This window comes from Gymnodraco acuticeps, unplaced genomic scaffold (assembly GCF_902827175.1).
Source record: "Gymnodraco acuticeps unplaced genomic scaffold, fGymAcu1.1, whole genome shotgun sequence".
NCBI lineage: Eukaryota > Metazoa > Chordata > Actinopteri > Perciformes > Bathydraconidae > Gymnodraco > Gymnodraco acuticeps.
The window spans coordinates 1,611,999-1,630,134 of NW_022990700.1; the positions used below are offsets into that span (position 1 = coordinate 1,611,999).

At 43.7% G+C, this 18,136-nt stretch overlaps 1 protein-coding gene across 2 annotated transcripts in view; it reads right to left on the reverse strand.

The window, feature by feature from the left end:
- Positions 1 to 1,391: 1,391 nt before the first annotated feature.
- Positions 1,392 to 18,136, reverse strand: part of gabrb2a (gamma-aminobutyric acid type A receptor subunit beta2a) — a 40,529-nt gene continuing 23,784 nt past the window's right edge. The window contains exons 5-10 of one of the 2 annotated variants that reach the window (XM_034231080.1): positions 11,687 to 11,769; positions 7,673 to 7,810; positions 7,275 to 7,427; positions 5,094 to 5,335; positions 4,515 to 4,655; positions 1,392 to 3,414 (exon numbers count right to left, since the gene is read on the reverse strand). In XM_034231080.1, coding sequence (XP_034086971.1) covers positions 3,058 to 3,414; positions 4,515 to 4,655; positions 5,094 to 5,335; positions 7,275 to 7,427; positions 7,673 to 7,810; positions 11,687 to 11,769 — 1,114 coding nt within the window. In that variant the 3' untranslated portion in view covers positions 1,392 to 3,057. The remainder of the gene's footprint in view (positions 3,415 to 4,514; positions 4,656 to 5,093; positions 5,336 to 7,274; positions 7,428 to 7,672; positions 7,811 to 11,686; positions 11,770 to 18,136) is intronic. The other variant, XM_034231081.1, reaches the window with a different exon arrangement.

Sequence of the window (18,136 nt, forward strand, 5' to 3'; positions counted from 1 at the left end):
CACACACACACACACACACACACACACACACACACACACACACACACACACACACACACACACACACACACACCACACACACACACACACACACACACACACACACACACACACACACACACACACACACACAACACTCATACACACTCCACAGAGCAGAGGTCTGTGCATTCCTAATTACTCCAGTGACATGGAAACACTACAAAGTATAAAGCATCTGCCTTTCGCCCCCCTCTTCCATTTCAACAAAAATGCACTTTTTGAAAGGAGCAAAAGAGATAGAGAGACAGAGGGCCAATTTAGCACACACCATCTGTGGATATTACATCTGTTTAAGTGAATGGGAACAGAAATGTCAATCTGATGTTTACCAATGATTGGAGGAACCTGAAAAAAGGGATCACCATGTTGCATTACATCCTTTTTACACAACTTTGCTTTTTCTTTAGATTATTTTGCATTTAAAGTTTTTTTCACAGACCGACACACAAACATCACCACTTGCAATTTGGGTGTCTTTTTCTCATCTTAAAAAAACCTCCAGCTAAAAAACCCTCCACACTATTACCCTCTCTGTGTTACATTTCCATTTGTCCTCCATGTTCCTGAGCTCAATATGGAAAGTCCCCTCCTGTTTATTCAAGGCTCTTTTTGTCTGACTGAAATCCTCATTTCCTGCTTTTGCTCATATTTCCGAATCATGATGTTCCTCCAACATTTACTCCCTTACAGTCAAAAACATACTCCATTTGTTGGTATCTGATTGTGTTCTTCTAGTTCTTTAAGTTCAACGTCAAACATTAGCTTCACATCAGTCTCTGCTAGAACAAAATCCCTTTTTAAATATAAAAAATGCAGTGTTTTGCACCATCAAATATGCAATAGCATCCATTTAAGAGCTGTAACAGTGGTCAGGTCAGAAAGGGAGTGTAGTGCAGAGTGCAGTTGGTGTGCTGAGAGAGGGGAGGATGCAGGTCGAGATGAATGGCTCTCTCTCTTGCCTTTTATTTTCTTCTCTCGTCCTGTGTACCATGGCCCCTGCAGCCAGCGGGCCACAGTTGAGTCTGAAGAGTGCCTCCATATCCATGGCTCTCTGCGTTAATGTCCCCTGAGGCTGGGGTCTGCGCTCGGCCCTGCTCAGAGCTCAGACCCTCGCTCCGACTCCTCCTCTCCATCCATTATGCAGCCAATAGTCCCCAGCTGCAGCCCTTACATCGCTCCATTCACCCCTACATTTGCTGCCCTCGCTTGCCCACTCTCTCCCTGTGTCGGGTTTAGTTGTTCACTCACTCATTCAGACACTCAATCAGCCGTGAGCACGACAGTCCTTCCTCATGAACAGCCGCACATTCATCCAGGACGCATAAAACCGCCAGCCGTGTACTCTGTTATTGAAGTGATAGACTGAATTGAGTTTTAATTGAATTTAGATACATCTTCATAATTGCTGACAATCATTACACAAGATATTTACAGTCATTATGAAATATTACAATTGGAATTTACAGAAACTTTGTACAAAATATGCCTGACTTCAATGCCTGGATAGTGGGGTCCTTGTTTAGCCATTTCTGGAGAACAAAACATTGACCCAAAAGTCACTGGTGTCTGGAAGTGCTTTAGTTTCAGCAAGTAGATGCTTTTAGAGTCCATTAAAAAGAAAGAAAAGAGAGAAAAAGTCCAAAAAGTACAGAGTCAGCAAAGTTGTGAATTGTGTTTTTCTTTTTCCTCAGTTAAATTGCTCTTTTTCTTTTTTTTTTACTGAATGGAACATTTGATCTGTAATTCAACTGCAAAAACAACAACAGAGACCCATTTAAATAGAATAAATCCATAATATTTACACAATAATGTGAGTATTGATTTATAAAAATGAATTCTCTTTTTCTTTAAACATGATTTATGTTTATCTACAGTTTTTCAAAACAGAAACCTAATCACAATGAAACGCATCATACTTCTATCATTCAAAACTACTGATAATGATGATTGTGGATTGCCATATTTATGCAGCAACTCTGGTTGCAATGAAACTCAGCTTATCTGTCAGCAAAGTTCTTACACCAGCTTGAGTCGTGTTGAAGCCATTGTCCCCCTCTGAAGCTCCTCACGATGACAGAAAGTACGGAGGAGTCAAATGTTCTCTTTAAAAAAATAACACGTGGTGAAATGGACTTTGTCAGCACAGCAAAACAAAAACTTGGCCAAAGCGGCAGTGTCCAACAGTCCTGCTCTTTCACCGGACAACATGAGACCTTTAACAACTGAGGAAGCTTTTTCTGTTCAGCATTGGCACCATTGAAGCCCCAGAGGGATGTCCAGAGAAAAGAGCGCCCCCTGTTGTCCAGATGTTGTCACCCAGCGACTCCCAAACATCCACCCAGGGGGCCGTCCTAAGCCAAAGCTGCAATAAAAATAACTGACAGACTAACCTCAACTAGTGAAACTAAAATGCTTTGCGCTCCTTCATTATCATGACTGAGATGCAAATGAAATCAAACATAAGCATGCTTTTAAAGGATGTTTTTGATATACAGTAATTATAGGAAAATAGACTATCAAGGATGACTCCTTTAAAATCATTTATAAAGCTTTCCTGGATGCAGACAGCTCGGCTACGAAGTAAATAGATACTAAACAAAACAAATCCTTAAAGTATATGCAAACACAAGCATAAATATTTGATCCACAGAGAGTAAGCTACGAATGACAAATATTAGTGATATATTGAAATTCTGGACCAGGCACCATTTCTGTCTTTTTAAAAGTCGCTCTTCTTTTTCGAGTGTTTGTCAGACGTTTTAAGGTGTTTCCAAATCCTAAAAGAGTCACTGCTGACTGAAGTGTTGGGTGCTGCTGCAGTCCATCCAAAAAGTCTTTGCATTCTCTTCAATTTTTCTAAAGTGAACCAGCTAAAAAGAGTTGGTGCACTGTTTATCCCTCATTCTTTCTCTCTCATCAACTTTCCATCATTACTCTCATCTAAATCCCCCTCTTCTCCCCCCTCCCCCCTTCTTTTCAGGCTGGCCACCGGACGCCACCGGACGCCGCCGGGTTTTAATGGACGTAGTAGAGCCAGTAGACGACGTTGAAGAAGGAGAAGACGGTGGGGAAGATCATCCTGGACCACTTGTCGATAGAGTTCACGTCGGACAGGTCTGGGATATTCACCTTGAGCTGGGAGGCCCGTCTCCGTAGGCGGGACTTCTTCTGGGCGTGGCGCTCCAACGCGCTGTGGCCATAGTTCTGGCGGGCCATGGCTGCCCTGCGGTACTGCAGCGTCGAGCTATCGTAGGCCAGCATGGTGTTGCGGGGGTCTCCGGGTGCCCCCAGGCCCCGGGACAGATCCCCACCACCACCCATCTCGTTCTTCATCTCCAGGGTGCTGAACAGGATGTTGTCGTCGGGAGTCATCTGTGTGAGGGTGTAAAAACAAGTGGAGCCATGAGAAGTTACTGCCAAGAGGAAATCTAAAGGTCTTCAAAGTAACTCTAGCACAATTACTATTAGCTACAAGGATAATTAGATCATTCAAATCATGTAAATAATACTGATGAGGTGCTAGAATGGGTAATGCAAATGAGTCAAAAAGTGTGTTACTTACAGTGACATTCTTTAAAGCACTTTAAATGATCATTGATCATCTGTCAATCAATATATGAGTGATAAAACAACCACAAGACTATGAGATAACATTCCTGGAAGAGCATAACATGCTCCACAAACTAATTGTCATGGAGAAATCTTCATTGTCATCTCAGAATTTCAACCAGAGTGTGGTTAAAATTCTGTCGATTCACAAGACAAACTGAAGAAAAAGAAAGAGAAAGCAAAGGAAAAAATGTGACAGGAGAAGGTTGAGAGAAATAGTAAGGACTTTGCAAAGATGAAGGAGAGGCTTAAAAGGTTCTGGGGGCAGGTCAGGAAAGACGTTGTGGGAAGTGAATTCGGATCAACATTTCTTCATCCATAGCCTGACTTCTGAGGTAAAACGTCCCTATAATCTAAATCCTGTCCCGCTGTAAATGGAGCTGGTTGTATTTTGTTGTTTTTGTTATAACTCACTTATAAAGCGAAGCCACTTTGTTGGCGCTATTCATCAAACTGAAAATGGTCTCTTTCATTATCTAGCTATCCATATTTTTTAAGACAGTTATCAATTGACTTTTTGATTGTACAGTTTTTTGTATCTGAATGACATTATCTTAAGAGAAGCTACTGATGTTTTCTTCTCTCTTGCCATGATTGTTATTTCCCATCAATTGAGATGTACAGCCCAAGTTAGGATTAAAATAATGCCTGCAGAAATCAAACTGCTAAGCCATGTTTGTCAGGAAAATGCATGAAGAGCAAACCAAGAGAGGGAAAAAACACAATGGTGGGAGTGATGATCAAAGTTGCCTTAAAAATCTATAGAAATCAAAGAAATGCACAAAAACTACAGCATTTTCTTCTGATCTGGATTGATTCAGATTGATGACATTGTTAGTTTTGACTTTCAAAACCTCCAGTACCTTATTTCTTTGCTCGCCTAGTCCTAATGCGGCATCGTCCACAAAGATGGGATCCCACATCGAGTCATATGCGTCAATTTCCCTCTGTTTCATTCTGGCATACAGAGCATCATCTCTCTGAACTACATTTCCCACCAGCCACTGCAAGCATACAAAATCAGCACTGTTACTTAGGGGAAATCGAAGCTTGCCACACTCAGAAGGAAAGGGTGTTTTATTTTTTTATGTTGCTGTTGTTCCTGCTAACTTTAGCAGCTGAATGAAATTTAAAGGGAAGGTGATTTTCTTTCAAGGTGGCTTGCCCTTTGAGAGACACAGAAATATGGAGATAAAGCATAGGCCAATCATTGGTTCTTCATTCACTCTTTCAGATCCTAGTCTGAGTCATAAAGATGATACACAAGGCTAAACAAGTGAGAAACGGAGAGCTAGAGAAGGAGTAAAGAGGACATCAAGCATTGATCACAGCATCACATTGACCTTGAGAGGAGAAGAAGTCATTTGCTACAACAGAAACAAACACACAAACATTAACCGACAGCACAGATACCTCTAGAGGAGGTTCGCCTGCACATGTACCTTTGGGTCGGGTCTCAGCTTCTCATTATTGGCCACGGCTGCTTTCTCAGCCGCCTTCTTCTGTCGCTGGGGGCCCTGGCCGAAGAAGATGTAGTTGACGAAGGCGTACTCCAGCAGGGCCAGGAAGACAAACACAAAGCAGCCCATCAGGTACATGTCAATAGCCTTGACGTAGGGGATCTTTGGGAGCGTCTCTCGCAAGTGGGTGTTGATGGTGGTCATGGTCAGCACCGTAGTAATCCCTGGATACCACAGGTCACACGTTTAGAAAGAAAGTGAAGTCTTTAGACGCTGTAAGACATTTTTTAACATCATCTGTACAGTGAAAAACAATTTGACCAATATATTATGTTAGAGGTAGCCATGCAAGCTGCTTGGCTCGAGGAATGGTAATATACTGTAGATATGTCGGTCAAACACTTGGTCCAGGCTAAAAGATCACAGAAACTTTTTATCTGGCTTTGGTTGGATGGCAATGAATCAAACATCTGCAGAAGTTCCCCTGCATGGAACGACTCGACCTGAGTTGCTTTTGGTACCAGGTACTTTTCTGAATTTCATTTTCCACTGCAGATAAAACACCTTCAATGTGTGCGTGATTCGTGGCTGATAATCAAAGCGTTGAAGCGTGAAAATGCCTTAATGTCATCTTCAAACACATTGTGTTCTCTTGATGGATCTTTTCATCTACAAGGCTAATGGTACAAACCAAATAAAGAACCAGTCGAGTTCTGCTGTTATCTTCATGAATCATATTCATTTTGAATCTATTACAATCATCAAGCCTTAATTTAAATGTGTCCAAATAACTGCAAAAGTATTGACTTTCCTTTCAGCCTTGGCTATGCTGTAGGTTTACAGCTTTCTTAACTAACAAACCTACTTATAAAGGACGTAATGAATGAACAGGAATGTTCTGTTTGATGAGAATTTGCCCTACATCAAAATGACTGAGATCAGGTGCTCATCTTCAAAGGATTTCAGTATGTGCTTGTGAACATAAGCATTCATGTTCATAACATGAATTATATAGTATTTATTTATACCAAACCGACCTGAAATAATGTGAACCCATATGGAGAAAAAGATCCACCGAAACCTCCTGAGACTAAAACTGTGTGCGTGTTTGTGTGTGTGTGTGTGTGTGTGTGTGTGTGTGTGTGTGTGTGTGTGTGTGTGTGTGTGTGTGTGTGTGTGTGTGTGTGTGTGTGTGTGTGTGTGTGTGTGTGTGTGTGTGTGTGTGTGTGGTGTATATGCAATCATGTATTCAAATGGACAGAGGACAAACTGTAGGCTACATAAAAGCAAGCTGTAAACATCTGCTATTAGTCACAGCACAATTCACCTGTTTTTTTACATACACACACTGTGTTTGATACATTAGACATTTGCATGCACAATCTGCATTTGGTCAGATTCACACGTATTATAAATAATCCGGCAGCCAGCATTGTCACTGTAGCATGGAGCCTCATCTCTTAGGATGCGCTCGCTTGCTGCATGTTTTCAGGAGGCTGAGCGGAGGCAGATCTTTAAATCACGCTACCCTCTGAATGCACCATCTGGGGCTCCAAGCCGCATGTGTCCCACTCCAGAAAACAAATGGTGTGTGACAAGAACAACACACATAAAGCTCAAAGCCATTTCCTCTGCTGCCCTGACCTGTCATACCCAAGTTTAACACTAAAGGGAGCTTTCATTTTAGTATCAGGGGCGCTTTGACATCATGTAAAAACATTAAAATGTATAAGGCGCAGTTATGCAAATGTTGCCACCTTTCATTTGGCCGAAATGTAGCCGTGATCAGGCTCTGATAAGCTGGAATCTCCAACCAATGGGGGGCTTCGATAGACAGACAGGCAGAGATAAAGACAACACGCTTCAAGGTCGAGCTGCAGTGCATCTCGCTCTGCATGAGTCATGTATATAGTCATCTCTGAACAACAGACATTTAGCCAGGCAGCCTATCACACACTGCTATCACTCACATGCTTAAAGCTAATGGGAAAAAAAGTCAATGCTGGGAAAACAAACCAGAGATCAGGCTGACACAATGTATATCTAATGCAAGTCTAAATGTAAAAGGCTCAACATGGTTAATAGCTCTTTTCATGCTCTGTTATCATTTAGCTTTAGGTTATTTCCCAGGGTCACTGTTCAGCGGTGGCGAGGCGATCCTACCCAGGGCCACTCTGGCAGCCGAGGCATCGTAGTTGATCCAGAAGGAGACCCAGGAGAGGATGGTAATCAGGATGGAAGGCATGTATGTCTGCAGGATGAAGTAACCAATGTTCCTCTTCAGTTTGAAGCTGAGGGACAGGCGGGGGTAGGCACCTGAAGGAGGCACAGGGAGAGAGGAAGTGGGATGGAAATAGATTTTCCCTCAAAGACTATAAATAAAAGCTTTATTTCCCGTGATACCAGGGAGGATCCATATCTTACTTGTGTGGATATTGAATAGGAAAAAAAACAATGAAATGTACTTTTTCTTTACAATAACCCATTTTCTGCGGTCAGTACACGTAAAAACCCACACCTCCAATGTCAAAGAACCGAAGTAAAAGTGGACTGTTGTGTACCTGTAGAGAAGACCACGTTCTTAGAGATGAGTTTATAATCAACAATGGAGAACTGTGGCAGCTCTATTCTGTCGACCCCGGACACAGCGCCGTCTCCACCTCGCCAGTAAAACTCAATATCATCTGTTGTGTAGCCATCTGCAGACCAAAGAGAAACAATGTCATCACCAAGTTATGGTCTTTAATGCAGAATGGTATGCAGGAATGTTAAATGTTAATGTCACTTGTTTTGCATGTTTTAGCTCACCTACAAAAGAAGTTCTTAAAAATGGGGACGAGACCCTCTCAAGGGGTCTCAGGATGCTCAACATTTGGGCTATGCTAATGTATGTTCAGTTTTGGGAGCATTTTGTCGCTTGTTTAAAACAAAACGGTGGTATTGGATAGAAGACGAAATATGAACATTTTAACGAGGTGTAACAAGTTGAATTAGCATTTTTAAGTGCTAAAAGCATAAATGTTTCAGAATCAATGTTTTAAAGCATGCACACATTTTAGGATTCATTTGTTTACCATTAACTTGAGCACACCATGAAAGCTAAATGACTTGACAACTGTTTCAGATTTGTAATCCATCACAAAACAAAGCAGAATTTATTTATTGTCAGAGATAAACTATAAATGCATGTTAGGAACACAGCGGGCGCATGTCATTTTTAAAATGCTTTCTTGGTGGTTTGTTCAAATGCTTAATGGAAACTCCAGAAACATCACTCTCTTGGCTCTCAGCCACCAAAACAAAAATCATGTTGGCTTGTTGTGTGTTTTCAAAAACATAGCTTTTAACCATTTCCGAAATGATATATGTTGTGGCTTTCTTAAACACACCAACAATAAAGAGTTTTTGAAAAGTCCTCTGTCCTCCTCAAGTACACCATCAATGAAGAAAAAGTAAAGCTTAAGAACAAATCGATGTGATAGATTATGATCTTAAATGTTTGTTTTTTTTTGTAGAAAAACTGCTCAACTCCAATGCATATAAAAGAATAAACTAATGTTGGGAGCAAAGCATTCTGCAGTAGCAACTTGCGTGCTAATTTGAAGCTACATAACACAGCCGAGATTTGGAGCATGATGTTGGAGACCGTCTTTGACATGAACAGCGACTAACAGGGAGCAGCCATCTCTGTTCTCCCTCACAGCGCTCTGAGATCTTTGTCTGCCTCGCACTCAAAATAGAGGCAGTGACCTATTCAGATGTGATGAATAATTAAACTGCAAGGCTTTGATTTAAAAAAATTAACACACAATTCTCTTCTGCGGTTGCACTGACATTCAAGGTGAAGTTAGTCATGGTGCTCGTGTTGGGTTGTTATTGGTTGGACAGGCAGCCAACTTCACCCGTAGGCTTTTTTCACAGCAGACATTTTGACTCGTCACAGGCAAAGCACAGGTGTTGCTAACAATATCAGCAATGGCTGCATTCTTCATGAAGCTGCATGCCCTACACCAGGACCCGGAATACTGAACAGACATTTTACATTTTACTATTTACACATACCAAGACATGTCAAAATGTCTGCTGTGAAAAAAGTAAGGTTGCACTATTTTATACTACCAACAAATCCCATGAAAAAACTAAAATTACAATTGGTTTCCCGTCTCTTTACAAATTCTGGCTTATTAATCGTTCCTGTGCCACTCCACTTCATCCTGAGAATTTACATGTCGATTTAATAAAAGGTCTTAAAAAGCCCACAAGGCCCTGTAGCTTTTAGTAAAGGTAACACAAACAGCAGTACATTCTGTATTAGTTAGGGGCTGTTTTACTTTGCAGATTAATCCAGAATTGGTGGTTTAGTAAGTCTTTGATTAAAAATAAACCAAAGTGGTTTTGGGCTCATGGTAATGAAAGAACATGTCAGCCATTACATGTGTGTGCCTCATCAATATGTTTTAATGTTTTTTGGAGGTCTTTAAAACAGAGAAATATACTAGAATTTGTTACACAACAGATACTTGTTAAATTAATTGGGAAACAGATACTTTGTAGCCGTAGATCCTTGAAAAAACAAGGAAAAATCAGGATATAAGAAAAGGTTACAACTAAAAATATAAACACCAACTAAAGTGTTTGCAACATGTTGGCTTATTTATGATTTAGCCACTATAATACAAGATTTTTAGCATATGTTCTTCATTGTTGTTACTATATTTAGAGGAATCAATAATTTCTTCATGTAGGTCTTTTCATGGGATATGTTTAAATTAGAAAAATGGAGATAATCACCAGTTTGTTAGCAGGCTGAAATAAAAGAGAGAAAACACTTCACACGCCCTGGTGCAACTGTTGATCATAATGTTGAAATTGTAGCAAATACAGTAAGCTTTGCCTCCACTTCTGCATTATCATGATCCCTGACTTGTGCGACTTTGCATCACCCCAATTAGGGCCGAGTCCACTATGCTGCTGTTTAGATGTGCAGCTCAGTTCAGTTCTGATCAGCCATGACAGGCTGCCATCAGGAGGGTGTCGTGGAGTTTGGGAAAGGGAGACGATTGGCCCAAAAATGTCTTAAGTGAGCATTTTATATCGTGTACATAAATGGTCATTTTGTAGCTTCATTAGTTCTGGACCATTGTCTCTGCTCAGTAAGATGTCAATGTATTACATCACTGTACTCATCCTGGGCTGTCATGAGAAACAGTGCAGTATGAGCTCCACGATGTGCATACTGTGGGTGTGTATTTGCATGTGTGTGTGTATGCACTACAATAGATCTTAAGTGTTAAAGAGGTACAAATCAATTATTGCTCAGTCCGGCATGTGAGACCAGTGGTCTGAGCCGCAGCAGTGAGCTCCTGATGTATCGGGGGATCTAGGGTTTAAAGACTAGTGTCTGTTAAAAATACATCAAGTTTATCAAGGGAAGTGAGAGTTCTCTGGGCTCATTAGTCTGAATAAAATAGCATGCTCTGGCATGAAGCGATTCCAACGTTAAAACCATTGCCAGTTAATCCATATGAGAGCAGATACTGCTTGGTGATCAAAACTGGAGCTGGTGTGTGTGTGTGTGTGTGTGTGGTGTGGTGTGTGTGGGTGTGTGTGTGTGTGTGTGTGTGTGTGTGTGTGTGTGTGTGTGTGTGTGTGTGTGTGTTGTGTGTGTGTGTGTGTGTGTGTGGTGTGTGTGTGTTGTGTGTGTGTGTGTGTGTGTGTGTGTGTGTGTGTGTGTGTGTGTGGGTGTGTGTGTGTGGGTGTTGAGCTGCCTGAGAGAGGAGGAGGAGGAGGAGGAGGAGGAGGAGAAAAAGAGAGCATGAGTGATGGAGAGAGAGATAAAAAGGCTTGGAGAAAAAAAAAGACGAGGATGAGACTGTGCAAAGAAAGGAGATGAGGAACGGAAAGGGAGAGTGATGAGGAGAGAGATGGCGAGCATAATGGGAGAGGAGCAGCGAGAGGCGGTTCTGACCCGCACTGTTTTTGTGCCAATCAACCCTGCTGGCAATAGCGTGATCAAACCCAGAATGACTGAGCCCTATACACCACATTCAGCCCCATAATCCTTTTCTCCGGGGACCCAGATAAAACACGCAGAGGACCTCGTCTTTCCTCTCATGTTCCTCCACACTCCCTCCCTCCCTCGACTCGAGAACGCTGGATCACGTACAAACTCCGTAGGAAATTAGCTCTTTGCACTGTACAAACATGGAGGCAGTTTCGGGAAGAACCTGCACATAGCATCCAGGATCAGCACAGCCCTGGAACACAGGACCTAATCAGGCTGCTCCACGCCTTGGGAAGCCACTGCAGTTGGAGTTGAATTAATTAGGCTGGATGTTATCAGTCAGTGAGCCATTAGTGATGTTCCTCTTCTTGATGCGTATCGCTTGATATCTCATCAGCCTTTCTCAGCGTTTTACTGCAGTCTTATCAACCTCCCTTCTAACTTGCTGCCACCGGGCCCGGCAGACTGTTTCCAGGACCAGATTTCAAAGCTGCATGTGTACGTGGGATCTGTTTAATTCAATGTCTACGTGTGGGCGTGAGAGCTGGTTGTCAGGGACAACGGTACTTACAGCTTTCAATCTCCAGAGTGCAGTTCTGCTCATCTAGAGGGTAGCGGCGCAGGTCCATCATGCAGGCTGCAGTTGTGGTGATCCTACACACAGAGTGGGATGAAAAGATATAGGAATCATTAAAGTGCCGGCCCAGTTCAGTTGACCTTCAACACACAGTACGATGTACACACCGAAGCAGGGTGATGACAAATCTGTATAACTGAGGAGTAACTGATATAGAGCCATTACATAAATGTAGAATCAAGATTAAATCTCAATCAGATTTTGTTTGCCACATAGGAGTCATTTGAATAGAAGTGTGTTGAAAAATATGTAGAATAATTTCCTGAATCCACCAGTCACCCCCGACTATTAGCTTTGCTCTGTCTGTCCTTTTAATACACATGTCCTATATTGCAGGTCTTTAAAGAAACCTCCTGCTGATCCCTGCACACAACGTCTACCTTTGCACGCAATATTACAATTTTAACCCATATTCCAAAAAAGATAATATTTTTAGTCAGCTGTTAACATATTTGAAGAATCAAGCATTTCTTAATTTAGGTATTTTTATGGGATATGTTTAATCAGTACTGTAAGTAGGTATGCACAACTCATCACTGATTTATTTTGAAGTAGGTAAAACAGGAACATGTTAAACCTCTGGTCACACAATCCTTTAATGAAGTCGCTGAGTGTGAGCCAGCCCCGTCCGACAGGTCGACTCGGAGAGACGTACTTCCTGTTTCACACACGACAAGTTGGCCCGGGCTGAGACGGGCTGGCACCGGGCCGTGCCAAACCCCGAGGCAGCCTGAGAGACACTGGACACACGGGGGAACGCCGGGGACCGAAGCGAGGAGCCGGGACGACACACACACACACACACACACACACACACACACACACACACACACACACACACACACACACACACACACACACACACACACACACACCACACACACACACACACACACACACACACACACACACACACACACACACACACACACACACACACACACACACACACACACACACACACACACACACACACACACACACACACACACACACCACACACACACACACACACACACACACACACACACACACACACACACACACACACACACACACACACACACACACACACACACACCACACACACACACACACACACACACACACACACACACACACACACACACACCACACACACACACACACACACACACACACACCACACACACACACACACACACACACACACACACACACACACACACACACACACACACACACACACACACACACACACACACACACACACACACACACACACACACACACACACACACACACACACACACACACACACACACACACACACACACACACACACCACACACACACACACACCACACACACACACACACACACACACACACACACACACACACACACACACACACACACACACACACACACACACACACACACACACACACACACACACACACACACACACACACACACACACACACACACACACAACACAACAACATTGCATTTAGCTGATGCTTTTATCCAAAGCGACTTACAATAAGTACATTCGCCCAGGAAGACACAACCTTGAAGAAAACAGAATCATATAAGTACATCAGGTTTCATAGAGCCAAACATTTCAAGTGCTACTCAACTGGCTTTAGGTAAGCCAGTCCTTTATTAGTATAAAAGTACCTTCGTTAATAGTTCTAACGCTCGAAGTGGGAGTCGAAAGAGATGAGTTTTCAGTTTGCGCCGGAAGATGTGCAAGCTATCTGCCGTCCTGATGTCAATGGGGAGCTCATTCCACCATCTTGGAGCCAGGACAGCAAACCCACGTGTTTCGCCGATGGGAACTTGGGTCCCCCTCGCAGCGAGGGCGCAACGAGTCGTTTGGCTGATGCAGAGCGTAGTGCACGCGCTGGGGTGTACGGTTTAACCATGTCCTGGATGTAGGAAGGGCCAGATCCATTCGCAGCATGGTAAGCAAGTACCAGTGTCTTGAAGTGGATTCTAGCAGTTACCGGAAGCCAGTGAAGGGAGCGGAGGAGCGGAGTGGTGTGGGAGAATTTAGGAAGGTTGAAGACCGCTGCATTCTGGATGAGCTGCAGAGGTCGGATGGCACATGCAGGTAGACCAGCCAGGAGGGAGTTGCAGTAGTCTAGGCGTGAGATGACGAGAGCCTGGACCAGAACCTGAGTCGCTTTCTGAGTCAGCTGGGGACGTATCTTCCTGATGTTGTAAAGCGTGTATCTGAAGCAACGGGTTGTAGCAGCGATGTTTGCAGTGAAGGACAGGTTGTTACCTAGGGTCACACCCAGATTCCTTGCAGTCTGAGTCGGGGAAACAACTGAGGTGCCGATGTTGATTGTTAGGTCAAGAGTGGGACAATCTTTTCCCGGGAGGAAGAGCAGCTCAGTCTTGTCAAGGTTGAGCTTGAGGTGGTGAGCAGACATCCACTGAGAGATGTCAGCTAGACAAGCAGAGATGCGTGCAACGACCTGGGTCTCTGAGCGGGGAAAGGACAGAATTAATTGGGTGTCATCAGCGTAGCAGTGGTAAGAAAAACCATGCGGGCTAATGACTGATCCGAGCGAGTTTGTGTACAGGGAGAAGAGGAGGGGACCAAGAACAGAGCCCTGAGGGACCCCCGTAGTTAATTGACAAGGGTCGGACTCAGACCCTCTCCAAGTCACCTTGTAGGTACGGTCTTTCAGGTATGAGGTGAGGAGGGAAAGTGCAGAGCCTGAAACTCCAAGTTTTTGGAGAGTGCGAAGGAGGATCTGATGATTCACCGTGTCGAATGCAGCAGACAGGTCCAATAGGATGATGACAGAGGAGAGGGATGCAGTTTTGGCAGTGTGCAGTTCCTCCGTGACAGCAATGAGAGCAGTTTCTGTGGAGTGACCTGCCTTGAAACCAGACTGGTGCGGATCCAGAAGGTTGTTCTGATTGAGATAACAGGAGAGTTGTTTAAAGACAGCGCGTTCAAGTGATTTAGACAGGAACGGGAGGAGAGAGACAGGCCTGTAGTTATAACATCAGACGGGTTGAGAGTGGTTTCTTTAGGAGAGGGTTTACTCTTGCCTCCTTGAGGACTGTTTGGAAAGTGACCAGAAGTTAGAGAAGTGTTGATGAAATGGGTGAGAAACGGTAGAATAATCAGGAGCGATAGTCTGAAGGAGGTTTGAAGGGATAGGGTCCAGAGGACAGGGGGTAGGGCGGGCAGAGGTAATGAGGGTAAGAACCTCACGTGGAGAGAGAGGGGAAAAGGAGGTAAGTGTGTTGGTGGAAGGAGGGTCTGGTAGACCCAGCGGGTGAGCACACACACACAACACACACACACACACACACACCCACACACACACACACACACACACACACACACACACACACACATCACACACACACACACACACACACACACACACACACACACACACACACCACACAACACACACACACACCACACACACACATCACACCACACACACACACACACACACAACACACACACACACACAGAGTATAATATGATAGCATCATGCGACCATTAACAGTAACTGCAGCCTGCGGGAGAATTCCCAGTATAGTTTGATGTATTTTTGACCTTGGGTTTCCCTTGTCTTGGCTGGTTACTATCTACTTACTGAGTTTTTTCATCTAGTCTGAGAAATATGTATCTATTCACATTTTAGGAACATTTCCAAACTCTTTCTTTCCTTGCATTAGAATAAGACAGGATAAACTGTGGTGCCATGGAGCGGAGGGATACTGTGGCAGTCAAAACTAATTCACAATGTATTTCCTCTTAACTTCATCAGGACTACAAACTTGTGCTTTGTCTTTAATAATTAAGAGCAAAAGTTTATTTGAAATCCGTCTACATAGGTCTTGCAGCTCCCCTGGGCCCCAGCCTGGCAAGTTAAGAATTTCATTTTTGAGATGTAGAGATGCTCAGTGTTTCTCTCTCACACACTCTCTGTCTCGTTCTCGCTGCCTCCTTTTTCTTGCTCTCTGGGCTCTTATGTAAGAGCCAGTTAGCAGGGCCATGGTGCACTGGGGGATTAACACAGGAGTCTTATTTCTGTCCTAGTTTACCCCTTTATGGACACAATTTACCGGGGTTTTTACCAGCCAAACACTCATCACTCACCACCACCTCTAAATCATCACGGTGGCAGAGGAAGCACAGGGGAAAAGTGGAAATGAGGCCAAAATGGCAGGGGTAAAAATAACAGCCTATTTATAGCCCACCTACATCATCGGCAGAAGTCTCGAAGCTTTTTTGTCTGAGACTCTGCATCACTGATCAAGAGCTGCTTCTGCATCCCCTGGCCCAGCTAGCATGTCCAATCATACGAACGGTAACAATTCAGAAACAGCTGGAAACGAGGGAGGAGGAGAGAAGGATGAGGATTTCTCTGCAGGATTCCCTCCTCGGCTTCGCCTCTCCTCCTCCTCCTCCTCCTCCTCCTCCTCCTCGTCATCTCCGCTGCAGCGAGAGTCTGCCGTGGACCTCTGCAGCAGCAGCAGCAGCAGTAGAAGCAGCAGTGATCATGAAGCACAGGCTTGTTTGCTCTTCATCAACATCAGGGCCAGTCCCTCTCTCTCATCCCAACCTGCCGGAGGAGAGGCCACGCTCTAACAGATCACGCAGATTCACACACGCTACATTTGCTCTGCGTCGGAGCTAATAGAACACGGAGCGTGCGTGTGTGTGTGTGTGTGTGTGTGTGTGTGTGTGTGTGTGTGTGTGTGTGTGTGTGTGTGTGTGTGTGTGTGGACCCCCCCTCAAGGCAGCCTGTGCACCTTTATTTCCAAATGACCTTGTTTACGGACACAACACAACCACCACAAATTCCCAGACAGAATCTCATTTCCAGGGAGCGTCAGAGCAGACGCCAACATGCAGATTGGCATTTATACAAGCGGGTTACAAACCTGCATTCCTTTAATCAAACTGAAGATTTTATTACCTGGACATTGTAATGGAGTTAGAAGTTCAATTAAGATGGAGAAGCTTCCTCCATTTTGGATAGAGAGCTGAGGAAACATGGCATGCAGGAGTGTCTCTCCCTGCTCAGGCACTGTTGCCAAATTTGAAAATAAAATGTCTGCAGTGGCAACAAAAAGAGTCCAGCATGTGCCAAAGCAAAGGATGGGTTTCTTGATTTCAAAGCAAAGGCACACACATACGAAACACCTTGCCTTATCAATAGTTTGAGAGGGAGGGATAACTGTGAAGGCGATTCTAAGCCTGTATTGATGATCTTGACAGAAGAAAAAGGCTTATTTAAATCCCTCTCTTTCTCCACTCAGCAGCTTTCTCCTCCTGGCCATGCGATGTCATCTATTGAGCTGCAGAGTGGCACACTCCTCGCCCAGACAAAAGAGGACGTCAGTCTCCATAGCACAAGGATATGTCCTCTCACAAAAGGAGTTACAATATTCACAGAGAGGAGGAGACCGGGAGGGGAGGGAGGGAGGGGGAGAGAGAATCCTAATAATTTCTCCATTTTGAATGAAGTCTGACCTTCATGTCTCTTTCTTTCTTGCTTTCTGGCTCTCCCTCTTTTTCTCATTCCCGCTCTGTGAATGTTGAGCGACGTGCATCAGGAGTCATGCACCGAATGGACTTTCCTCTATTCCTGCATAAAATGAAAGGCTAAGTGGGAAAAAGTGGGTTCTTTCCTTTTGTGTGTGTGTTTCTTTTCTTGCAGCCTGGGCGGTATCTGTGTTATTGGTTGAGCCTTTTCATGGGCTGGGTAATTAGATCAGACTGCCTCTCCCCGAGAGTCCAACCGAGCACTGAAGTGACAGTTGGGAGCACTGTTGCAATGTTCTGCTCCTCCTGATAATTGAACACCAGGATTTGGCAGGATTGGGATACACTATATATATATGCAGCACCCAACACCCTTACCCTTACCCTTCCTCCTCTGTATGCACCCCAAAAATAACACTCACACACCCACAGACACATCCCACACACACACACACACACACAAATAATATGTTTACTGTTTCTGCTTATTATGCAAGGTGTTAGCGAGACAACATCGCACCTCATAGCGTGACATATATATATATATATATATATACAGCGTTTAATATTCAAAAGAAAGCAATAAAGTGGCGCAGGAAATTGATTTTGAACAATAGACATGTGCACACAAGGTGTTTATCTAGTCAGTATTACGTGTTTATTTCATTTGTTTAGCACATATTAAAGTCATGGCTTAATATGCTGCGAAGCATTTCTGCTCATTAAGATTTAAAGTGTTCACCAGTGGCTGTGTATTGTACTACCATAAAGATAAGAGTACTCAAATGAGACTAATTTAAAGAAGAATGATTCAAATCAAACGATTGGATGTCGACACATCCTAACTTAACTCCAAAAACACTGGCTCC